Raw genomic sequence first — 27,500 nt, forward strand, 5'->3', positions numbered from 1 at the left:
AGGTAGGAGGTGACGGTGTAATTTTTAAGGAAATTTTGGCTGCTTTTTCTAGCACGGTCAAGTGACTACGTAGAAGACCGCTTTTGGGATAATACAAGTAACAGGTGACACTATAAGACTTAGTTTACCCTGATGATCCCTGATGCCCCTCCCAGAACATTGACGTCATTAGAGCAAGGGAAAGATGACGTAATGTACTAAAAGATATTCGTCAGGTGATGTCTTATATTAAACATAGCGCTCCCTCAACCCCCACCCCAATAAAATACGCAGGAGGTGTGGCTTTGTTACATCACACACAGTACTCTCTATCTCCCTCTCTCACCCATAAATAATTAGGTTACACTTCTCATATTCTCATAATCCTTTTCAAATACTTTTTCCGTGACGTCAGTAAAACTTGTCCTCGTCGTCGTTGCTTTAAAACTACACATCAGTCCCAAGCAGAGCAGACAAACCAATAAATACAAAGGCGTTCCAGCAACGACCATCCCACCATTCTAATTTCTCTCTCTCTCTCCTCATCTCTCTCTCTTCCCCCTCTCTCTCCTCATCTCTCTCTCTTCCCCCTTTCTCTTTCTCGCTCTCTCTCTCTCTCTCTCTCTCTCTCTCTCTCTCTTTCTCCCATCTCTCTCTCTCTCTCTCTCTCTCTTTACACACAATCGCGCGCGCAAATATGCCGGATCATGTAGACAGATATACAAATATATCCATATATACACATACCTATACATTATATATATCCATATAAACACACACACACACACACACACACATATATATATATATATATATATACATAGATACATACGTACGTACATACACACAACACATACATGGGGAGAGAGAGAGAGAGATGGCGTAATAATTGGGTTACATTCCGTTCTCAGATTCTCTCATGGTCTCATTGCCAAATATTATTATTGTTATGTCAGCATGACATCAGTTGGGTAGGCAGGAGATCTTAGACATCAGCACAATCAACACTTCCTGAGATTTCAGACGGTGCTGCAGAAAGGGACATAACTAAATCATTTGGCGAAATGCTAAACGGTATTTCGTCTGCCGCTACGTCAAGTTCAAATTCCGCCGAGATCGACTTTGCCTTTCATCCTTTCGAGGTCGATGAAATAAGTACCAGTTACCCACTGGGGTCGATGTAATCGACTATCCCCCTTCCCCAAAAGTTTTCATGGCCTTGTGCCTTGAGTTGAAATAATGATTATTATTATTTCAGTGGCTTAGACTTGTGTTTCTTGAAGTGGAAAATTTTATTCGGGTTCTGAGGACAAAAGGAGTGATAAGTGTGCATGTGCAGAATGTGAATGTTATATGATAAACTACTTGGTACATGCAATCCTAATAGCATTAACATCAAGAATAACATCAACAATAAAGACGGACTTCGAAATATGAAGTCCATTTATGCTTATTGCAGGGTGGCGTTGTGATAAGCGATCAATCACTCACGTCAATATGTTAGTACCTGGAAGTGAAATAGAACACTGACACGCACACACATACATGGATAAATGTAAATAAAAATTAGACGACATACGGAAAAATCACTCGTCAGCTCTAGGATTCAGAATCTTGATGGTTTCAGCGCATTTAAAACAACGTAGAGCGCCATTTTTTATTGTTAACATCACCAGGTAGAAGAGAGTACAATAAAATGTTTATAAACTTAAAAACATTTTTTTGGAGTTGTATTTGTCTAGAAAGTGACCAGATCTCAAACATTGTGTTGAAACTGGTGGGACTTCATCATTATAGCCATTGGATAAAAAAAAAAACTGTGAAATACTCTTTAAATTTATTTCAAGAGGCGTCAAGAGTTTTGTTGCACAACTGAAATCTAGTTATTGACGCAGATGTATGCCGAAAATTTTGACGCTTCATGAAATAATTGTTTTGAAATAAATTACAAGTAAATTCAACAGTTTTCTTTGTTATTACATGACTAGATTGACTCTTCCCACTCACCCACCCATCTATCCATCCATCCATACATTCGTGTGTGTATGTATGTATGAATGATTCGTAAACCTGAGCCAATCAGCAAGAGACGTAATAGCAGACTAAGAAAGAAATGGTTTGATAATATCCAGTCTCGGCTAGTGACGCTTGGGAATCCAGCAGGATTCTTCTGACGGCTGCTTCTGATAGGACCCTAGAGAGGAGGTGTCCTAGGACTCTAACCGCACGACTCTCTTAGGAATAGTAGTCGGAGAACACACACACATGTATGTATGTATGTATGTATGTATGTGTAGTGGATCTTGCATGCATGAAGTGGATTCGATCCACCATAGCCAAATTTAAATTAACACTGCAACAAAACTTTTCTCACGGTGGAACAATGGTTTTTCTCTGACAGCAGTTTTACATTTTCCAGATGCCTTTTAGCTAGGCCGAAATAATGTCTTCACCACTTGACCCTTTCTAACCTCTTCTACTTTACCAAAAGGTAGAATAGAGATAACAAGACCACCAACTAAATCTATTGTTCTCAATTATATGTCTATTCTTCTGAATGGTTATAAAAACAAGAAACCCCAAGCAAAAAAGTTAGTTAGTCACCAGTCGGTGACGACTCAACGAGTCCAGTCACATGGTGACGACTCGGTGAGAACGAAGTCTGGCTGACCAGCTAGAACCTTGGTCAGAGGAAGAAATGAAGTTTACTATCAGCAACTGTGAGACATCGTCCCACACCCCACAACTCTCACCATCTCTAATTCTGTTCTCTTACAACATCATTCTACCGTTCTCTGTAAACAACGAAGAGGACACAAACACAAACTTTACTTCGCATGCTTTTGGATTTATCATAACCTGCCCGTCGAGGCAAGGTATTGTAACGTAACGGTAAATAAATATTTCCCTAAAACTTCATGCATTGTTCATCTTTCACATCCTACAACATGCCGTTATAACAACAAATTTTTATATTCCCAACTGCTGATTCCGACATTTCATATTATTGTGTACCTAATCAATCTTACCCGTTACAAACGGTAACTACACAAATTATTATCGTTACAACTGGTAACCTCTACCGTTACATACATATGTATGTATATATCAATAAATTATAGGGTAGCAAAAAAATTTTTAGAAATTTTATTTACCACCAGTGGTCTAGCGAGAGTAAAAAACAGTCAATAGACTATGTATTATTCATTTAAAATGCAGAGATGCCTATAATAGGACATCTAACCCGCTAGAAAGAGCAGCAAAAGACTACATACCACAAAATTAGGGATAATTTCGAAAGGGAATGAAAAATTAAATGTTTTTATTTTTCATTCCCTTTCGAAATTATCCCTAATTTTGTGGTATGTAGTCTTTTGCTGCTCTTTCTAGCGGGTTAGATGTCCTATTATAGGCATTTCTGCATTTTAAAAGAAATATGTATGTATATATGTATATACACAAAATTATAAAAATAGTTTTGGAAATAAAATGTTTCAAGCATTATACAAGCGATGTTCAATGCCCTTATCACTACTAGATTCTCTTTCTGTGTTACACACACGCAGTTTGATGTTGTCCCTAAGTCGTAAAAAAACAGTTGACGCCAGATTTATCCTACCCGGTGTCTATAAGTCTGTCTTTCTATTAATAAGTCAACAGGTAGTAGTAATGTTGTGGAAGTAAAGGAGTGGGACATGAGGTTACTCTGGCGTGTGAGGGTGGGGACATTTTCGCAGAAAACTACCACCACCACCACCACTACTAATAATAATAAACCAGGTCTATCGATAGACAACGTTAACAACAACAGAAGTAGCATTAATTAGTGTAAAACCGATGACTTTTATAAAAAGGTGTGAAACCCACCAGTTCACACGCAGTGTGTTTGTGTATGTGAGCGCGTTAATAATAATAAATGTCCCATTTTGTATTCTATATATATATGTGTGTGTGTGTGTGTGTGTGTGTGTATGAGAGAGAGAGAGAAAGAGAATGCACATATATATTGAATATTACGTGTATATATTTGAGAGACAGTTCCGGATATAGATTTCAAGGTGTGTGTTTGTGTGTGTGTGTGAGGTTGAGAGATAAGACCTATTGATAAATAAAATAAAGCATTTATTATGGATATAACCTTTTTAAAAAATTATGTAGGCTGACTTTCATATTTACATCAAGAAAAAACAAGAACGACAACAAGAACAACAACAGCTACAAAACGCCCAAGGTAGAAACGTTTTATTTTCTTATTCTAAGGCTTAAAACAACAACAATGTTGATGACATTTCGGCGGATAATAAAAAATATGATGTGAGAAGTTAATGGGTGTTAAGCTGGATTTGGTAGTGGTGGATATTAAATACGTGGGAGGTATGTAAAGTAGAAGTTATTTAAAAGAAAAAAAAAAAAAAAACAGGGGGAGATAACTAACGTGAGCCAATGGCAACATTTAGATAAAACAGGTGGTGGGGGAGATGTGGAACGGGAGGTTTATGAAGGGGATTGTGTGTGTGTGTGTGTAGGGGTGGGGGCTTCAGTTCAAATCTTTCTGGAGTCAAAAAACCTCGTTAAGAAATGTTACAATAAAAATCGTTATATTTCGGGATGGTATTTTTTTCTTTTTTTTTTTTTGTCAAATAAATACACTGACTATATTCTAGTTCTTCACTTCAACCTTATTATTGTTCTTTTTTGAGGAGGGTGGACTAAAATAGGACAGATGGCGACATGTGAGATGGAGAGTCGCTGAAGAGGTCGCAGGATGTGTGACGAAAGATTTCAGATTAACATAAGAACAATAATATAGCTGAAGTGAAATATGAGCTGGGAGAAATGCTTAGCGGTAGTTGGTCTGTTTTTACGTTCTGAGTTCAAATTCCGCTGAGGTCGACTTTGCCTTTCATCCTTTCGGGGTCGATAAATTGAGTATCAGTTGCCTACTGGGGTCGATCTAATCGACTGGTCCCCTCCCCCAAAATTTCTGGCTTTGTGCCTAGAGTAGAAAAGAATATTTTGGATCTATTTTAAAACGGGGGCCACAGTATTTTCTTAACGAAACACTTTGAAACTTGGAACACTGGTAGAATGTGTCATATAAAACATCTTTTTCTCTTAGTCTTCTTAAAAAAAAAATGAAATCCCTAAGTTATTCCATGTTAAAGTTGTCGTATTTCTGTAATTTCAACCAATCACTGACGTCCATTCAGCCGATATACATTAAGTGCCGACTACATAAACAAACGATTCTGAAACAATTCTATCGGTGATAGGGTTAGAGTTAGGGTTAGGGTAAAACAGCAAATTTAAAAAGAAAAAAGCAAAACGAAGCTATGGAAATTAAATACGCTTTACACCGCTTAATCAGCCAAAGGAGTAAATGTAAACAACTGAATACTTGTCAGTGATTGGTTGAAATTATCGAAATAAGACAATTTTTTACATGAAATAAATTCGAATACAAAAATATTTTTCTGTTCTATAACACAAAATAGATAAGTATACGAAGTTTGAAAGTCTTTCGGTACCAAAAACACTACGTAAAACATTAATGAAAAATGTGGCCCCCGTTTTAAAAAAGATCCGAGGGGACTAATCGATTACATCGATTATAGTGTTTCACTGGTACTTAGTTTATCGACCTCGAAAGGATGAAAGGCAAAGTTGACCTCGGCGGAATTTGAACTCAGAACGCAGCGAATGTTAAATATTTCGTCCAGCGTGCTAACGATTCTGCCAGCTCGCCGCCTTTAATAATTATAATGATTTTTTTTATTGATCACAAAGGGTTTACATTTAAGAAAAAAAACCGAAGACATCACAGGACAAAACACTGTGCATGTTTGTGTGTGTGTGTGTGTGTGTGTGTAAATGCCCTGATGCAATACCAGACAGTGGCTCTCATGGCTTCTGATCTTAATTGATTGGAAGTGTACATGGTCTGTCATGGTGTTAAAAGATTGGCTACGACAAATATTCTACTATTTGCTTGTCAGTTGCTTGACCTTAACTAGATGAGCATGTCCCTTAGTGGCTGACGATATGTGCATCTCTGATCACGAACAGGAGTAATTCCAGGGAGAGCGTGAGTCGATTACATCGACCTCTGTGCTTAACTAGTATTTAATGTATCAACCCCGAGAGAATGAAAAGCAAAGTCGGACTCGGCAGGATTTGAACTCGGAACGTACAGAACTAGAAAAGATTTATAATTTAGGCACAAGCTAAGCAATTTTGAGGACAGTGGATTCGATGATACCAATGACTCAAGGACTTGAGAGGCACTTTATTCTATCGACCCGTAAAAGCTGAAAAGCAAAACTGACTTCGGCATTATTTGAACTTAAAACGTAAAGAACCGAATCAAATACTGCAAAATCTTATGCCCATGTTTTAACGATTCTGCTAGTTCGCTGCCTTAGAATAATTGTTACTTATTTTACCCCAGGGTCAATAATTTTGAGAGGAAAGGATTAGTCAATATCATCGACCTCAGTACTTTATATTGGTTAGTCCACATTATTCCGTAAGGGCCAGTTTCCTGGTTCCTCCGGCGTATATATTCCTCCTTGGACGGGACGCAGGTCCTTCGCAGGATTATCCATTTTTATTAGCAGAGTGTATTGGAGCAATGAGAAATGGAAATCTTTTGCTCAAGAATACAACACATTACCCGGTCCTGGAATCGAAATCACAATCTTGTGATCAGGAGTCTAACACCCAGTACTTTATATTATCGACCTCGAAAGGATGAAAGCCAACGATTTGACCGGGAGAAATACCGGAAAACATTTTGCTCGAAGCTGTACCGATTATGCAAATCAACTGCCTTAATTATAACCATTGCAAACAATGAGAATTCTGTGTAGTTGTTTGATCAACTAGAAATAACAGCTAGAATTACATCCTACTATTTACTATCTTTAAAAAAAAACAAACAGGCGCGGCTGTGTGGTAAGAAGCCTGCTTCCCAACCACATGGTTCCGGTTTCAACCCCAATACGTGGCATCTTGGGCAAGTGTCTTCTACTATAGCCTCGGGCCAACAAAGGCCTTGTAAGTAGATTCGGTAGATGGAAACTGAAAGAATCTCGTCGTTTATGTGTGTTTTGTGCCTCCTCCATCGATTGATTATCTCGTAACTGAGCGGTTCGGCAAAGAGACCGATAGAAGAAGTACGAGGCTTACAAAGAATAGATCCTGGGGGTCGATTTTTTCGACTAAAACCCTTTAAAGCGGTGCTCCAGGATGGCCGTAGTTAAAATTACTGAAACAAGTAAAAGAAAAGAATGAAAGCGACAAAACCATTAGATAACTTTTTCTTATTTTGGTACAAGGCCAGCAAATTTAAGGGGTAGGAAAGTGGATTATATTGAACCCGGTGCTCAAATGGTACTTACTTTACCAACCCTAAATTTTAAAAAGAATGTGTGTACCGCAAGTGAAAAGAAGTCGCGGAGCACTAGTATAGAGAGTTGTTTCTCAAATGCTTTGATGTTCTCATTTCTTTATTGCCCACAAGGGGCTAAACATAGAGGGAACAAACAAGGACAGACGAACGGATTGAGTCGATTACATCGACCCCAGTGCGTAACTGGTACTTAATTTATCGACCCCGAAAGGATGAAAGGCAAAGTCGACCTCGGTGGAATTTGAACTCAGAACGTAACGGCAGACGAAATACCACTAAGCATTTCGCCCGGCGTGCTAACGATTCTGTCAGCTCGCCGCTTTGATGTTCACTAAAGTAATCTTAATCAGTAAACCAAAGACCGACTGGTTAAGAAGTGCGTTTCGCAATCATGACGTCCCGAGTTCCATCGCATTCTCTGGCATATTGAGCTAGTTAGCAACGTGGGTAAATGGTAAAGTGTTCGATTCCATAACTACAGCAATTCTGCCAGTCATTCTTCATCGATGATAATAATTCTTTCTACAATAATAAACACAAGACCCAAAATCTGGGAGGATAGGGCTATTCGATTACATCGACCCCAGTACACAACTGGTACTTATTTTATCGACCCTTAAAGGATGAAAGACAAAGTCGACCTCATCGGAATTAGCGCTTGTAAAACTGGAAGAAATGCCACTAAACATTTTGTCCAACGTGCTTATGATTCTGCCAGCCCGCTGCCAAATCATAGTCCTTTCTGTTATAGGCACAAGGCCTGACATTTTTGGGGCGGAGGCTAGTCATTTACGACAACCCAGTATTTAACTGTTACTTATTTAACCGACCCCGAAAGGATAAAACGCAAAGTTGACTTCAGTGGAATTTGAACTCAGAAAGCCAGAAGAAATGTCGCTAAGCATTTCTTCCGGCTGTATTAATGATGCTGAAAGCTTTTCGCCTTATTCTCCATCAACGATAATAATAATGGTTTCAAATTTTGGCAGAAGGCCAGCAATTTCATGGGAGTGGGTAAGCCGATTACATCGACTGCGAAAGGATGAAAGGCAAAGTCGACCTTGGCGAAATTTGAATTTAAATTGTAAAGACGAACGAACTGCCGCTAAGCATTTTGCCCGGCGTATTTACGATTCTACAAGTTCACCACCTTATCAATAATAATAATAATAATCCTTTCTACTATAGGCACAAGGCCTGAAATTTGGGGAAGAGGGAAAGTCGATTACATTGACCTCAATGCGCAACTGGTACTTAGTTTATCTACTCCGAAAGGATGAACGGCAAAATCAACCTCGGCGGAGTTTGAAATCAGAACGTAAGGACACGAAATGCCTCTGAGCATTTTGCTCGGCGCACTAACGATTTTGTTTTCTCACTGCCTTAATAATAATAATAATGATAATAATAATAATAATGATTTCAAATTTTGCCACAAGGGCAGCAATTTTTGTGAGGAGATGAGTTGATTACATCGACCCCAGTGTTCAACTTGTACTTATTTTATCGACTCCGAAACGATGAAAAGTTAAGTTGATCTCGGCGGAATTTGATCTCAGAATGTAAAGACAGAAGAAACCCCACTTAGCATTTTGTCCAGCGTGGTCATGATTCTGTCAGGTTGTCGCCATGTTAATAATCATAACAATGTTCGATCTGGCTGCAGGCAACGACGGTTCTACAGTGGTCGTTGCAGTGTCGGCGATAATTATCAGCTGTCAATGTCGCCGGGAATGTAGATATAACCCTATCTAAAAAAAAACAACATCCACTCCTTACATAATAAACAACCTCTATCTAGAAAATTACATGTGAATTCATATTTATATATAAACAGTTTCTGTAGCCTGACTTGATAAGTGGGTTGTGTTAAGTAGTTAATTAAGGAAATGTGCTTTACATAGCGGTTTTCAATAACAGCTCACCTAATAATCCTAATTCGCAATAAATTTGCTCCACAGTGAACTCGAGATTCAAATTAGAATTGGTGTTGGTAGTTAAAGGTTTGGCCGGAATTCTGGTTTAACCCTATATAACCTCGCAAAGCATTTTTTTTTAGTATTTAGAATTTTTAAAGAATTTCTACAAATTTGTGTTCTACGGTAATGCATACGATTATGGAAAAAAATTGTGTGTGTGTGTGTGACACAAGAGCAATTTAAAACTTGTTTTGAGCACATCACACAGTCATCTGATTCCATCTTCGTTTCTTTGCCACTCTGATACGTACTGATGTTTTTCAATATTTTTCGTCCCATGAACACATTTAATGGAACGATGATGCACCCATAAGTGGCCCATTGCTTGAATTTAAGCAAAAAAAAAAATTCAGTCTAACCGTATTTTAAACTGATTAAAGGAAAAAAAAAAAATTCGAAAAAGAGAAAAACTTTTAGAATTTGTGGGGAAGGGGGTAAAAAATAAAAAAAGAACTTTGTTTTCATGATCGAATAAATTCCCGCGTGTAGAACACAAATTCGTAAAAATTTTCTGAAAATTCCAAAAAATAAAAAAGTTGAGGGGTTATATGGGGTGCTTAAACCAGAATTCCGCCAGAGATGGTGGTTGAGTGCTACATAGTTGGTTGAGTGCTACACAGTTGGTTGAGTGCTACATAGTTGGTTGTGTGGGAGGGAGGGTTAGTTTTGCACATGGATGTGACACTTTTATATATTTTTTCTCAAACACTATTAGATATAATATATTAAATTTTATCTAATAGGGACGCATATATGTGGCAAATCTGTTGGTTAGAAATGGCACCAAAATCTCTCTCATATCACTGCCTAAAGGAGGATACTTTGGAACGTCTTAATACTCGTGTTTATGTCCATTTCTTTCATTTGTCTTTTCGTGTTGGTATTGGTTCAATGAATCTCCTCGACCTCAGCTCTTTCTCACGCAAAGAACTTTATTTCACGTCCTCGAACCGTTGAGCTACCGGACATACCATATTTCCTGGCATACAAATCAAGTTCTTCAGACCAAAATTTAGTGCCTAAAAAAGGGGTAGGTCGAATTATAGACCAGGATGACTTTGGAGGACCAAAAATACCATGTGAAATGCAGCAGGATTCGGAAAGATAGCGATGATATTTCAATGTTTACACTCTATACTATGCAGACTTTTAAACTGGAAAAGTACAGTATACATGTAAATAATATATATATATATATATATATATATGTTAAATTCAAATTACGATAAACGAAACAAACAAACGAAGTTTGCTTTCAGAATCGTTGAGATGTCTTAGAAAGTTAAAGAAGTGATTTTTATATTCTCAATCGCAGGATAATGCTAGTAATATAACATATATATATATATATATATATATATATATATATATATATTTCAATTTTCTGTATTTTCTAACACAAAAGTCCTTTTTTTTTTCTAACCAAAATATACAGCCCCCCAAAAGGACGCTCAACTTATACAGCAAGACGACTTCGGAAGACCAAAGATTCCATGTGAAATGCAGCAGGATTTGAAAAGATAGTGATGATGTTTGAATGTTTATGCTATATACTAGGTGGACTTATATGCCGGAAAATACAGTATCGTTTACGAGGAACACAAACAAAAGCCACCATCACTCAAGCGATGCCAATGTTCACCCCTCACATAAATGTAACCGTCTTCAAAATTTCTTTTTTAAGCCGATTATATCGGCCACAATATATTATCTGAAAAATTCTTTTAACTTACAAGGGACGACTGTTAAGTCTACCTGAGCATAAAAAGAGACACCTGAAGTTAAATACAAGGTATTTGTTTAACATGCAAATTTTGTTTCCAAACAGTTATAGTAGTAGTAGTGGTGGTGTTATTTTGATTTTATGAAAGACTGTCGATAAGCCAAATAACATTTTACAAGCATCAACCGCATGTATAACGGGACCTCACAACTTTCATACATACATACATGCATGCATACATATATATATACACACACATGCAAATTATGTATTTATAAGAGCATATAGTAAACCATATCAAACTCCAGTACTTATTGCAGCTTGGTACTTCTGTCGACTCTATTTATCAAACTGCCACCTTATAGGACATAATAGAAACACACGCACCAATTTCTATTCAACGTTGTATCTTCACAGTTCACAACCTTATGTTTCGTGCTAACGCTTTTGTTAACATTTGACAAAAACAGCAACACCGCACAGACTACTTACCTGTAAAGATACTGTTTTGCATAAAAATGATTCTACTAAACCTAACCATATTGAGTCCTTCTTCAACAACTTATATACACTGACGTGTAACCATATTTTAGTTATATATGTGGATGTGTACACTCTCTCACCGAGTATATAAATATACATTCCACTTAATACTTACTTATACATAGTTTGATTGTACCTAACATGTTATTTAAATTCCTACAGTATACATAATCATATATATATATATATGTATATATATATATATATATATATAAAACAAATAATGAGTATATGTATATATACGTACAGGTATGTGCATACCTACGTCTACCTGTATATATAGGTGCATATCTGGGTACAGGACATTGCAAACAAAACGTAGACATATATATATATATATATATATATATATAATGTGTGTGAATACATTTATGTCTATACGGTTACATAGTACACATACACACACAGAGAAGGCAAAGGTGAGTGGGCACAACATTCCAAAATGTTTTGTCACATGAAAAGCCGAAGCCAGACAGCAAAGAATCTATAATCATAAGAACTTCTGTATCATACCACGACACCTGGACCACATAACGACTCCACACCACCACCACTACGGTAGACAACAGAATATAATCACAAACTCACTTTACCATAACATTGCACAGGGTGTAGATAAGAATAGTACAACATTACCCATACATAATGGAACCTCCCGTCGCAAACGACAGATGAGAGTTATCGCAATTTTTTGGCCGAACAATCTGCATAGATGACTTGTTTATAATGATGAAATATTTATGCTGTATATTAGCTCAACCCCGCCATCAAATCGATGTTGCCTCTAGAGGTGCATGGTGTACCACACGTCAGAAGTAGAAGTGATCGCAGAGCAAACGTGAGGTGATGGGTTTTTGATGAAAAACACGAGTTCACCCGGTCATGTGGATCGAAACCACAATCTCGCGAACGTGGGTGCAACGCCCTTAACCATTTGGTCACGCGCCTTCGCAACCCATATATCACCATATGAATATCATGAAATATATTTCATTTAGCTATATCTACCTATCTATATCTATATCTACCTATCTATATCTATATCTATATCTACCTATCTATATCTACCTATCTATATCGTTTTTAAATATCGGGTTAAAAACTCTTTGGATAGAAAAATTCGAAGGCTGCTCGAATGGATTTGGTAGACGGAAACTGAAACAAGCCCGTCGTATATATGTATATATATATATAGTCTGTCATACCGGCCATGACGAAGGGAAATAGCCCTGAAACTCGAGTCGCCTTTATATATATATATATATATATATTTATATTTATATATTTGATCCTTTATATTGAACACTCAATATTTCATCTACATTCAATACTTTATTTCATGGTGCCATCCATTTTTATTTTATTTTATTTTATATTATATTATATTATATATTCCATATTCTATACCCCACATTAGTTCTGCAGGAATATAAATAAAACATAAAAAACAGACAGTGTTGGAACTCTTTTAAGCAAAATAATATATTCCTCTATACACAATCATACATAAAAACACACCTTTTTTGTATTTATTCTTACTCGCATATATATATATATATATATATATATGTGTGTGTCTGTGTTTGTCCCCCCCTCCCAACCATCGCTTGACAATTAACGATTCTTATAATAATAATAATAATAATAATATTTTCTGCTAAAGACACAATGTCTGAAATTTGGTGAGGGGCGGGAGGTGTTGGCTAGTCGATTATACCGACCACAGTATGTAACTGGTACTTATTTCATCGAAGCCGAAAAGATGAAAGGCAGAGTCGATCTCAGCGGAATTTGCACTCAAAACATAAAGACGGACGAAATGCCGCTAAGCATTTTGTCCGGCGAGCTAGCGATTCTACCAGCTCACCGCCTTAATAATAATAATTTATTGACCACAAGGGCTGTGAAAAACAATTAGGACAATAGAAAAACAAACGACAGAGGGGATTTATAAAGGAACAGGTAAACAATAAAAAACAATAACATTTAACAAAAAAAAAAATTCTCACAAATTCACCAACAGGGCGAAGCCCCACCCAAGGGCTACCAAAAGAAGCCTACAGATCCAGAGCTACTTTATTCACCAAGAGTAAGTACCATGGTAAGTGCTCTTCTCTCTTCTGCACTCCGCGGCCAACAAGCGCCTGCAAGTGGACCCACTCACTCGAGCCATTCTGGCCACATTCACCCACCTTTCAAGGAATTTACGGGTGGGTGGCACACCCTTCTCAACCTTCACCTTCGTTTTCAAATGGAATTTTAAACTGTCGATGTTTTGGCCGAAGTGGAAAGTGACTATCTTCAGTCCTTTCAGTGTTGCCCACCATACAACCCTTTTCGTCATAACCACCAGGCAGGGGAAGACTATCTGCTTTTCCCGGCAGCGGGACGAACTCCACGATGGAGTCGGCCTATAGCCGGATCCGTCCTTACACGTGATAGCAGCTGGTTCGACATAACACCACAAGTTAGCAATGCTCGAGCAGTGTGCGAACGTGTGCAGGACGGTTTCGTCGCTCTGTGCGCATCTCGGACAGGCGTGGTTAATGATGCTGTCGTGTCTGTAGAGTTTATCCCGAACAGGCAATGCTCTCCACCCAACGGTAGCACTAAGGATTTCTAGAAAATGTCTATGCACGTTATCTATGGATTCCGGCCTGAAAGTCTCCAAGAAAAGACCTGCCAGTTGATTTCCATCGACGCTCAGTTTCCTCTAAGACGTCCTCTATCTTTCCCGCTACTAACCCTCTTTAGAATGCTGCGATGGAATATACACTGACTGGGAGAGGGTTGTGAGCACCAGACGGCACTGGAGATGCCGCAGTCTACACTACATTGAGAGTTCTAACACACACACGAGAGTGAGAGAAAGTAAGACGTTATATAAGATGTAAGATACAGATAAAGTGAGTGAAAGACAAAAGAAAAGAGAGAGGGAGGAATGAAGAGAGAGAGGTAGAGAAACAAAATGGAACCACCACATTGGGGTGATGGTCTATCGATGATCAATGGCAAGTGGCGGTCAGTTATTGGTTAATTACAGTGGTCAGTTAGTAAGTGGAAGATCAGCTCAACTGTAAGATATATAATTTATTGCAAATCTTAAACAATAAACGTGTAGTGGCAACGAAGGGATAGACAGTGGTGGCCAGCCGTGGCTTAATTATAGCAGCTGACCAATTGAACAGTAATTAATAGAGATCTGTACTAACAACATTTGCGCTTTTAGCATTTGACTCACTGCAAGTGAATTCTATCATAGGTGAGCGTATGTACGTGCATCAAATTATTACTGCCTGACGAATCAAAAGGTATAACAATCGCATTTCGAAGTTTCAACGACTATTAAATAACATATAGAAGAGTTGGAATAAATACCGCGTCACATTTCTCTCAATCCACAGCTCTAATAGTAATCCTTTCTACTTTAGGAACAAGACCTGAAATTTTGCGGAAGGGGACGAGTCGATTACATCGACCCCAGTGTTTTACTGGTAATTAATTTATCGACTCCGAAAGGATGAAAGGTAAATTCGACCCCGGCGAAATTTGAACTCAGAATGTAGGGACGGACAAAATACTGCGAAGCATTTTGCTCGCCGTGCTAACGATTACTGCCAGCTCGCTGCTTTAAATAATATTTCTTTCTGATTTAGGCGCAAGGACAGTAATTTCGAGGAAAGGTGGACAGTCGACGTCAACGACCCCAATACATAATTGGTACTTCATTTTATCGAACCCCCAGGAGGACAGAATGGCAAAGTTGACCTCGGTGTAATTTGAAATAGAACCACAGGCATCGGAAAAAATGCTGCAAAAAGCTACAAAGGATGTCGAATAACCATGTTTATTATATACAAAAGGCGGATCTTTTTTAAAACGGGGGCCACCTTTTTCATTAATGTTTTACGTAGTGTTTTTGGTAGCGAAAGACTTTCAAACTTCATATACTTATCTATTTTGTGTTATAGAACAGAAAAATATTTTTGTATTCGAATTTATTTCATGTAAAAAATTGTCTTATTTCGATAATTTCAACCAATCACTGACAAGTATTCAGTTGTTTACATTTACTCCTTTGGCTCACTAAGCGATGTAAAGCGTATTTAATCTCCATACCTTCGTTTTATTTGCTTTTTTCATTTTAAATTTGCTTTAACCCTAACCCTAACCGTATGGTTAGGGTTAGGGTTAGAGTTTGGGTTAGGGTTAATTGTTTCAGAATCGTTTGTTTATGTAGTCGGCACTTAATATATATCGGCTGAATGGACGTCAGTGATTGGTTGAAATTACAGAAATACAACTTTAACATGGAATAATTTATGGATTTCTTTTTTTTTTAAGAAGACTAAGAGAAAAAGATGTTTTATATGACACATTCTACCAGTGTTCCAAGTTTCAAAGTGTTTCGTTAATGAAAAATGTGGCCTCCGTTTTAAAAAAGATCCCAAAAGGCAACACTATAATATAATTCGACTCCTGGTACAATACCACTACACGATCAAAGCTACGGTATTTGCTGCTGTGTAAGACACACTCTCGCATAAGAACAAACCTCCTACATTTTTGTGAATAAAAAAAAAAGACAAATTTAACATAGGTTTCATGATATACACTCGGTATCCCATCTGTATGACAGTCACATTAGACGCATAGCAATTTTTAAAAAATCATATTTAAGAATAAAAGAAAAAAGCGCATCGCATACACCGGCATATACGTTCAGTCTCCGGAGTGAGGATGACTATTTCATCTCGCCGCCACTCTCATGGACGCTGAAAAATGGTGCTGTCCTGCCTCAAACGGATTGGCTGCTTGTTTCTCTAGGATTGGTCAAATTGGTGTAGACACCTCTGATGAGATATCCAATAAGGTTCGAAAATCGATTGAGGTTATTCAACATTTTTGTCAATATACGGAGAAATAGTTAAATTTGCCCTATTTGTACATCTGGTAGGTAAGGCAGGCGCAGACGCAGCTGGGTTGCAAGAAGTTTGCCTCCCAACCACATGATCCAGGCTCAATCCCATGACGTGACACCTTAATCTATAGCCTGCGACAGCCTCATGTCAACCAAAGACTTTTGAGTGAATTTGGTAGACGAAAACTAAAAGAAGCCCGTCGTGAGTGTGCGCGTATATTACGATGCAACTTTGTAAATCATTCGGTCACACTGCGTCTACTGAGAGAAGTATACGCGTTGATTAAGGACAGTATACTTGTTCAATATGCCCACACATGTTCACTAAACTATTTAGCCACATTGTGTTAAGGGAAGTACACATTCACTGCACCCACTAAAGGCAGTATGTATGTTTACTATTCTATTCGGTCACACTGCGTCTACTAAGTGAAGTACACATGTTAACTGCGCCTACGTAGGTCAGCAGACATGCGCATGCATTAAATTTAGATAATAAATAAATAATGAAATGAACCAAGGGAACTAAATCAACTAGCTCGATGGTATGACTGAGGAGAATTTCTTTTATCGACAACAGCTAGTTAAGTTGTACACATATATTTAAAACGGTAGAAAACACTAATTTTAAAGCTAACCATGAATAACCAAATTATATATTTACATAGAATGCAAAGAATGTGTAATTTACATACATATGTCTATGTTATTTATAAAAAAAAAAAAAATTACAAGTTTTACTCACGGTGTAACTAACAATTAAGAATCATTAAAGCGGTAGAATATAATGCATTGCGGTGTTTAGTTAGATCTTAACGTTTTACGTTCAAACCCAGCCAAAGTCTGCTTTGCCTTTCATCCCACCTGGGATACAAAACAAAAAAGAAAAAATCTTGAGGTCGTCATAATTAAATGCTCACCACCTTTTTTTTTTTTAGAACAAGCATGCATGAACAACCATTTTTGAGAAGCGAGCCACATGTAACATTGCTCATCAGCAAGCGGGCCGCACTACCAAAAGAAAAAGTTCAAGGTAATTTTTCATTGACGTGCCATTCAGAAAATCTTTTGGGCTACAGTTTTCCCATGACTGTTTTAGAAGATCAATAACGGTATTTTATTAATCCTCTCTACTCGTCACACAAAATTGAATTTATGAAAGTCACACACATCCCCCACTTTGACCCAAATTCGTGATCTATGATTAAACCATGTGATTTGAAAAAAAAAAAAATTGTCAAAAGTGAAAAAGTTACCAACGGTTTCGAACGAGGAAAAAGAGGTTAAAGGATATTTGTTTGTCTTTCCCCCCCCCCCCAGAATTGTAATCTCCAATAATTAAAGTATAGAAATGTAATGAATTTTTTGTAAACAAGAAAACAAATAAATAAATAAATAAATAATGGTGGTGCTTGTTTTCGAAACTCTGCGAGGTAAATAAATCAAGAATTAACAATATAGGAAATCGATAAATTTGCGTTTTTTTTTTTTTCCAAGGTAAACACAACATGGTTGTATGGTTAACTAGTTTGCTTCATAACAACGTATTTCGGAGATCGAGTTCACTGCGCGGCACCTTGAGCACAAGTGTTGGCAGAAGGTAATGAATACGTACACCAACCGTTTTCGGCGCCTAACCCTAAACCCCGAGTGTACGTATTCTTGACTTTCGCCCACGTGTAATTCAATAACCTAGGAGTTAACCAAAGCCTTGGGAATTAAATTTGATACACAAAAATTGTGCCGAATCCTGTTAGATTAGAAAAGTGCTGCACTTGTTCTTGAAGGCAAACATTATCCGACATCCGGTATTACACCTTCCCCTGGGGCTTGAATAACTTTAGTGGCGCACTCTCTGGTCAGGTTTTCAGTCTCAAGGAAAGCTACGAGGCATGCTTTCTCTTCCGCCCATCTCTCCCACTATTCAAGGAAGTGTCATGGCCTCGCAAGGTGTTATGGTCGTCGCCTTGCCTTCTCTGATTAAATAACAAAGATAATAAAATTTATCCTACAAGAACTTTCAAAACGTTGAACGTATATTTTTTTAAAACTGGTTTAAAATATAGTTTAATCACTGAAAATAAAAGTGGAGAAATAGAAAAATAAATAAATAAAACGAATATTTAAAATAATGTTGTAGGGTAAAAAGTTGCGCTTTCCCTCCAAAATCCTTTTCATAATAAAAGCAGTGAAAATATCGAAAAGAAGTCAATTTTGTGGTAATGAGTCATTATTTAACAAGCGAAGGCTTAACAGATATCAGGTCCTAAACTCTTGTAGTGCTAAAGTTATTCTCTCAGTGCTAATCCTCAGAGTTTGACGAAATATCGTTGATTATCTAAGTTGTGATCAGCAATATTCGCTAAAATCTTGAGGAGTGCATAAAGTACTTGGTAACTACTATAAATACTTCTTATTACAATAACGAATAGCGTTTCGTCTTGTTTGTAAATTCGGTCGTACTTTCGTTCATTTTAAAACAGTCATAGACAAACAGCGGTCTGCGGAATTTTCTGAATGGCACACCTAGCGAAAAATTACCTTGAAAGTTTTTAAGTACTCCGGCCCGCCTCCTGATGAGCCATGAAAAAGGTTGCACCTGTCTTACAGTTATGTTGTTGGCACTCCGTCGCTTACGACGTCGAGGGTTCCAGTTGATCCGATCAACGGAACAGCCTGCTCGTGAAATTAACGTGCAAGTGGCTGAGCACTCCACAGACACGTGCACCCTTAACGTAGTTCTTGGGGAGATTCAGCGTGACACAGAGTGCGACAAGGCTGACCCTTTGAATTACAGGCACAACAGAAACAAGAAGTAAGTCTGAGAGAAAGTTGTGGTGAAAGAGTACAGCAGGGTTCGCCACCATCACCTGCCGGAGCCTCGTGGAGCTTTAGGTGTTTTCGCTCAATAAACACTCACAACGCCCGGTCTGGGAATCGAAACCGCGATCCTATGACCGCGAGTCCGCTGCCCTAACCACTGGGCCATTGCGCCTCCCTTACAGTTACAATAGTTTCTGATTTAGGCAGAAGGCTAGCTATTTCTGGTGGGTGGGTTAGTCGATACCACCGACCACAGTACTTGACTGGTACTTTAGTTCATCAACGCCGAAAGAATAAAAAGAAAAGTTAATCTCAGGTGGATTTGAATCAGACTGTAAACAGCTAGAAAAATGTCGCAAGATATTTTTTCCCCGATGCTCTAACACGTCTGCAAAGTTTATTGCCTTTCATCTTTGAGTAATAACGAATAATTAAGTGAACCTTAAGTTTAGCTTTCGAAAAGTTTCACTTTGGAAACATTCGAATGATTATTTCGAAAATATATTTTTAAAATGCTAACTAAATCAATAATTAGCAGGTCGAATCAAAATCGATAAATTTTGTCTATTAAATATATTTTTCTTTTCTTCTTTTTTTTCAAGAAAATCAGTTCAAAAATATTTCATAAAAACGATTGAGAATGTGAAAAATCGATGAAGTTTGCATATTAAATGTAAAAAGAAAAAGTACACAAATACTTAATAACGATGACTGATTTTTTCATTCTCTGCTGGCATGGCTGTGTGGTTAGGAAGCTTGCTTCCAAACCATATGGTTCAAGGTTCAGTTCCACTGCGTAGCACCTTGGGCAAGTGTTTCTACTAATAGCCTCGTCGCATGTATCTGTGTGTGTCATTGTGTGTGTCCCCCTCCCACTACCTCTTGACAACCGCTGTTGGTTAGTTTACATCTTCATAACTTAGCGGTTCGGCAAAAAATCCGATAGAACGAGTACTGAGCTTCAAAAAATTGTACTAAGATTAATTTGTTCGACTAAACTCCTTCAAGGCAGTGTCCCAACATGGTCGCAGTCCAACGACTGAAACAAGTGAAAAATAAAAAGATATTACGACAATTACCGAAGAAATAATTTCATTTTTCGCGTACGGTTGTCGAAAGATAGCCGACATTACTAAATCAACAATTTATATGAATCGACTCCCTCTCAATACCTCTACTTTGAGATTTTAAAAAGATTTCTAGACGAAACGAGTTTCAAGGTAAATGAATACATCTCAAAACAAAGAAGAAGAAAAAAAAAAGAAAGCAATGAGGAATCCTAGAAGTGTTTGTGTGTGTGAGAATGTTTCATGTAAATATACTGAATCGTTATAAACAAACAGTTGTTTACTTTTGAAGAGAACTTGGTTAAAGAGTAACAAGAAAGACAGAAGCGTTGTACTGAAAACACACACACACACACACACACACACACATATATATGCACATATATATATATATATATATATATATATATATATATATGTGTGTGTGTGTGTGTGTGTGTGTGTGTGTGTGTGTATATATAGGGGAGAATTCACAAAAAAAAAAGACGAAGACAGGTGGTGTAGACAACAAACAGATGTATTAGTATAACGCTCGGGAAATGAAAAGTCTTTAACGTTTCGAGCCTACGCTCTCCCACAGAAAGGAACACAGAAAGAAACAAGGAGAGAAAATAAAGAATGTGTTAGTGGCTAGCGATCTATCATGGCGAATGCCGGACAGAAGGGTCACACAGGAGAGATATGGAGAAGGGGAGATATAGTAGTGGTGATCCCAAAACGAAGGTGCGCGTGCGTGTGTATAAGAGAGTTTGTATGTGCGAGTGGAAGAGGGCTGGTGATCTTGACGTGTGCGTGTGTGTATGTGTAGGTGTGAAAATGTGGGGCTGAGAAGTGGTCAGTGCTGGTGTGTTGTGATGTGATGTGTTGTGTGGTATAGTGGTGTAGTGGTGTGTGGTGTGGTGTGATGGTGTTGGGAGGTGGGCGAGGCGAGAACCACGAATGTTCCGTCCTGGTTTTCCTGTCCGTCTTTGTATCGTCCATCTGTCCGTATACTTTTATTGTCGTCTATTACGTTCTTGTTCCGTTTTGGGGATTTATATATCTTTTATCTTGTTTCCAGTCATTAGACTTCTTTCAGTTTCTGCCTACCAAATCCACTCACAAGGATTTGGTCGGCTCGAGGCTATAGTAGAAAACACCTGCCCAAGGTGTCACGCGGTGGGACTAAACCCGGAAACATGTGGTTTGGAAGCAAGCTTCTTACCATATAGCCACTCCTGTGCCTATGTGTGTGTGTGTGTGTGTGTATATATAATCTGTGTGTATGGATCCGTCGGTGTTGGTCTCCTTGAAGAATTTTTTGTTTTTGTTGGATGAATCGACTCCCAGTACTTATTTTTAAGCCTGGTACTTGCTCTGTCGGACTCTTGGGACGAACCGGTAAGTTACAAGGACGAAAACACACCAACACCGGTTGCCAAGCGATGGTGGGGACAAATGAACGCGCGTGCACACTCACACACACACACACACACAACGGGCTTCTTTTAGTTTCCGTCTACCAAATCCATTCACAAGGCTTTGGTAGGCCTTAGGCTACAGTAGAATTTCGTATACGAGTGACTTACACGAAACGTTTGGCCCTTGTGTGACTTTTACAACCTCCTGTCGATTAATTATATATATGAAAGATCACAGAAATGGCCTATAAAATAAGTTGTTATGATTACTTCGACTTCATGAAGCCCTTCTATTTTCCAATGTTTATGTAGCTTAAATCTAAATATATTCAGCCTTATAAACTGCTGAAGTGTGCAATATCGGAATGTGGGTGTTTAATGCTGTCTTGACATCATATCGAACCGGAATTCCTACGGTAATGGGCCGTGTATTAAACGACATCATGAAACTCGCGCGCCAACCCCACCCCCAACTTATTGTCCTCATAAAAAAAAAATATTCATGTTCCGAAAATTATTGGGAAACAGTTGGTGGGGAGCACACATGTGGTTATGCCTATATATATATATATATATATATATATATATATATATATATATAAATATAATTTTATTCTTTTACTTGTTTCAGTCATTTGACTGTGGCCATGCTGGAAACACCGCCTTTAGGGGAACAAATCGACCCCAGGATTTATTCTTTGTAAGCCTAAGACTTACTTTATCGATCTATTTGGTTGAACCGCTAGATCACGGAGATGTAGACATACCAACAGCTGTTGTCAAGCGATGGTTGACAAACACAGACACACAAATACATAACACTAGTGTAATAATAATTGGGTATTCTTCCAGCAGTATATTGGATAGATATTATTCCTTAGTGGGTTGGATTCACAACCCCTAACTTTCTTGGATATATATATATATATATATATATATATATATATATATATATATAATTAAAACATAGGGTAAAAATCAGATATTAATTAATATCGATTTATTACCAGGAAGCTAGCACATTGAAAGAACCCGAGCGATTCAGAAACAATATCTGAGATCTTAGGGGATTAAAGTATATTTTTATATATATGAAGATGAGCTTCTTTCAGTTTCTGCCTACCAAATCCACTCACAAGGATTTGGTCGGTTCGAGGCTATAGTAGAAAACACCTGCCCAAGGTGTCACGCGGTGGGACTAAACCCGGAAACATGTGGTTTGGAAGCAAGCTTCTTACCATATAGCCACTCCTTTGCCTATGTGTGTGTGTGTGTGTGTGTGTGTGTTTGTGTGTATATAATCTGTGTGTATGGATCCGTCGGTGTTGGTCTCTAGAGTGTCAGTATGAGGAGTCGACGTCATTCACCCCTATTTAAGCCTAATCTCTTTATTTATGTTATGAGGTTAGGTTGTGTGGGTGAATTATGTTATATACAAATACACGCATTATATATATATATATATATATATATATAATGTACTCTAGCGTTAGCAATTGCCATTAAGATTTGGGGTATCCCTAACTTTGTTCCTATATAACGGTATAATAGCCTACCTGGGAAAAACAGCGCACAGCTAAATATGTCAAGGTGTTTTTTGGGGGGGTTTGTTTTCCATTCATAAAGTCCAACAAAATCATAAATCTGGCAGTCAGTTTATATATTTTCCATCATAAATGTATTTTAAAATTCTTAAATGTTTAGATTTAAACATATTCAGACTGACAAAACTGTGAATAATGTAATATAATAAATATTTAATATAATAAAAAAAAAAAAAACGTATTTAGACACCTACCTTAGTTCTGTTCTTTCGACACATAATGGGAGCGTTTTAAAAGTATTATAAAGCCACACAAAAAGTACACGGATTATGATGTATAGTATAGTATAATATAATATAATATTATATTATATATAGTATAATATAATATATATATATATATGAGACAGCTTTAGTAGAAACTTCGAAGTTATAGCCAATGTTTTCCTTGTGAAAAAATGTGACTGATATTCTGCTTAAATGTACTGAATACTCCTTCAATTAATGCCTAATTGTGTCGATGTATAAACTGAGGAAATTATGTGTGTATATACGTCTGAAAAGCATACACTAGTTTCTTGTTCCTTTGTTTACTTATAATTTTTGTTTTTGTTTCTTCTCGTTGGAGTATAGAATAAACAGAGATTTCGTGGATTTATATCCAATTAGAAATGAACAATCGAAATCACTAACAAAGATCCTGTAATGTCTTCTCTGGCTAACAGAAAAAGCAAAAAAAAAAAAAAAAAAGAGAGCCTAAGAAGCGGGTAGGAGTTTGATTGGTAGAGATGTTGACAGGACAAGGATATTTATAAAGTTTTAGCGAATCAGTCAAACAAGTCAGTCTATTATGCGTGTGTATAAGATATTCACTCACACACATTTTCTCTCCCTTTATTTATTTATATTAGGCTGCTTTTATGTCAAGTTATATATAAAAACAATTTCACTTTAAACAGGATTACTTGATACTTTCTGTTCGCCTCAATCATATATATATATGTGTGTGTGTGTGTGTGTGTGTGTGTGTGTGTGTGTGTGTGTGTGTGTGTGTGCGTGTGTGTGTATGTGTGTGCGTGTGTCCTATCACCAGTTGACAATCGGTGTTGGTATGTTTACGCCCTCCTTAACATAGCGGTTCGGCAAATATCCACCGATAGAATAAGTGTCAAGCTTAAAAAGAAAAGGCCTGGAGGCGATTCATTCAACTAAAACATCCTTCAAGGTAGTGCCCCACCATGACTGCAGTCTAATGATTGGAACAAGATATATATGTATATATACACATATATATATATATATATATATATATATATATATATATATATATATATATATATATCTATATATATATATATATATATATATACCTCTGAACGAGGTATTAACAGTAACTGCACGATAAAGTGAAGTATATTTGCCACTTAAATGTGGCTGACCCCGAGGGGTGGATGTTACTGTTGCTTTTAGCCCCAGGAGGACATCTCAGAACACGTGGATGGAAGAGTACTCATTTGATCTTATGGTCTCCCTGCCTCCATTGCTGTAACGCTACACTTTCACGCATATCTATCTATCTATCTATCTATCTATCTATCTATCTATCTATCTATCTATCTATTTATCTCTCTATCAGTTCGTTCATATACGTACATGAATGAGTTTTGGACATGTTTATAAACAAGTGTTAGTCTAACTAAAACGATACACTGACAGCAATGTCTTTACAGATGTGTTTTGATGCTATCGGTAGCCTAACATAAATTTACTGTGATGTAGTAAGCATGGACCCGGGAAAAGGGAGGGGGGTGCAGGTGGTTCAAGCACATCCCACTAAAATTTTTGTTGGGGTGCAATATCAAAATTTGCAACCCTACTTACTTTTCTCAGGTTTAGAAAATAGTGAGAAAAATGCTATCTGTAAAAAGTACTTTGAATAGCGTTTCTTCTCGAACAAAGAACATATAAAAATTTGGGGCCTGGGTGTGCACCCCCTAAGCAAATTTCGCTCCCGAGCTAGTGCGCAGTGGTAGTTGTTGTAACAGCATCGGTGGTGGTAGTAGTAACGGTGGCGGTGGTATTGTTCTCGATGTGGTGGCATTGTAGTAAAAGTAGTTATGTTTTATAGTTTAGCTCCAGGTTCAATCCTGAAGAGCATCTTTGCAATCTCTTATGTGTATATATTGGTAATGGTATCGGCCGTATCCTTTCGGGCTCGATAAAATAAGTGCTAGTTGAGTACTGGGGTTGATGTCATAGACTATCCCCCCTCCCCACAAAATCCAGGCCTTGTGCCTACAGTAGAAACGATCATCATCATCATCATCATCATTATTATTATTATTATTATTTTATGTTTGACTTTTGCTTTGCATTTGTACAATTTGGATCCAAGTCTCACCCAGAGACCTCAAGAGACAACAAGTTAGAAGTTCATGTAGGTGTTATGCTTAGGGTACCATATATTTCGATTTGTACATAGTGTTGTTCTAGAGAATGTTTAAGAAACCATAAAAAAATTATGTTTGTTTTAAAATTTGATATCACATAGACAGTATTTTACGTAGGATATGGGCAGTTCTCATGAGCACGATCTTTTGAACTTCAGCCATTTTGGGGTTTCCTGGTATCTGAGCTAGGTAGTAATCAGCCCGTTACTATTATTATTATTATTATTATTATTATTATTATTATTATTATTATTATTATTATTATTATTTGGCGAGCTAAGACAGTGGATGCTTAGCAGTATTCCGTCAGTCTTTACTTTCTGAGTTCAAATTCCGCCGAGGTCGATTTTGCCTTTAATCCTTTCGGTGTGGATAAACTCTGGAATCGATATAAATCGACTTACCCCTCTCCCGAACTTTCTCACCTTAAGCTAAAATTTGAAACCACTATTAATTATTATTATCATTATTAGGTGGTCAGCTAACAGAATCATTCGCATGCCGGGCAAAATACTTAGCAGCATTTCATCTGTCTGGGTTCAAACTCCGCCGAGGTCGCTCAAATGGTGCCTTATTTTATTGATCGTGAAAAGTTGAAAGGTGACGTCAGCCGTGAGGCAATTTAACACTATATATATATGTGTACGTATGTGTTTTTTTCTTTAATGTGTATATGCGTGGTGCCCCAGCAAGACCACAGTCTTTGGGTAGAAATGCACAAAAGAATATAAAAAATATCTAAATATGAATTATATGACTCGTTCAACCCATGCTAGCATGGAGAATAAAGTTAAACTTATTACACGCAAACATATATACACACGCACAAGCACACGCGCGCGCATATATATCGCTGTGGGGCAGTTATCTCATCTGTCAGCATATATAAATTGTGCTTACTGCGGCGGTAAGGGCTTTTTAGCTGTTATTTCTAGTAAAGTAGGTGCTACCCTGCACCTTCAGTCACGACTAGTGACGATGGAAATTTTCTTTTTTGGTTTTATATTGCTGCCTTCATTATTATTATTATTATTATTATTATTATTATTATTATTATTATATATACTCTTCGAAACGCCTGTGTTAGAATGGGGACAGCTGATGAAGGAGATGTTCTCTATGTGGCCTGTGTGTTTTCTGTACTCGTTTAACATTTTGTCTACGCTTTGCTTGCAATGTCCTGTACCCAGATATGCATCTATATACACAGGTAGATGTAAGTATGTGCATACATGTACGTATATATGAATATACTCATTTATTATTTATATTATTATATATATATATATATATATATATATATATATATATATATATATATATAGTCATATATACGCACGCATACACACATTTCTACGCATACATAAATTCACATATATAAATATACGCACATATATTTATACACGTATACACATATACACACACACACATATATAAGCACACAAACACACACACACACACGACGGATTTCCGTACACTTTCTATCCACCCAATTTCATGTACAAGCATTGGTCAACCTATAGTTTACACAATCATTCCTACGCCTATATTACTCATAGAATTTCTTTTGGAATTTACTCTTAAGTTTGGTCAGCTGTGGGTTCAAATCGTCTTCCTACGCACTTTTATCTTTTATGAAAATAAGGATGTAGTACAAGTGT

At 37.3% G+C, this 27,500-nt stretch overlaps 1 protein-coding gene and 1 long non-coding RNA gene across 13 annotated transcripts in view; one reads left to right on the plus strand and one right to left on the minus strand.

Annotated features, from left to right (window-relative positions):
• LOC149134502 (uncharacterized) overlaps positions 1-11,239 on the plus strand; it is a 19,868-nt gene extending 8,629 nt beyond the window's left edge. Inside the window, exons 1-2 of one of the 2 annotated variants that reach the window (XR_016242940.1) lie at positions 3,382-10,544; positions 10,805-11,239. This is a non-coding gene — a long non-coding RNA (uncharacterized LOC149134502). Of the gene's footprint in view, positions 1-3,381; positions 10,545-10,804 lie in introns of those variants that run through there. The other variant, XR_016242941.1, reaches the window with a different exon arrangement.
• Positions 1-27,500, minus strand: part of LOC106880431 (tetraspanin-18) — a 595,429-nt gene that overhangs the window by 105,759 nt on the left and 462,170 nt on the right. Inside the window, exon 1 of one of the 11 annotated variants that reach the window (XM_089356798.1) lies at positions 23,645-24,110. The exons of the other annotated variants lie outside the window; for them this stretch is intronic. Within the exon in view, the coding sequence (XP_089212924.1) occupies positions 23,645-23,668 (24 nt within the window). The 5' untranslated portion in view covers positions 23,669-24,110. Of the gene's footprint in view, positions 1-23,644; positions 24,111-27,500 lie in introns of those variants that run through there. 11 annotated transcript variants of the gene reach the window in all.

This window comes from Octopus bimaculoides, chromosome 8 (genome assembly GCF_046866305.1).
Source record: "Octopus bimaculoides isolate indiv1 chromosome 8, ASM4686630v1, whole genome shotgun sequence".
Lineage (NCBI taxonomy): Eukaryota > Metazoa > Mollusca > Cephalopoda > Octopoda > Octopodidae > Octopus > Octopus bimaculoides.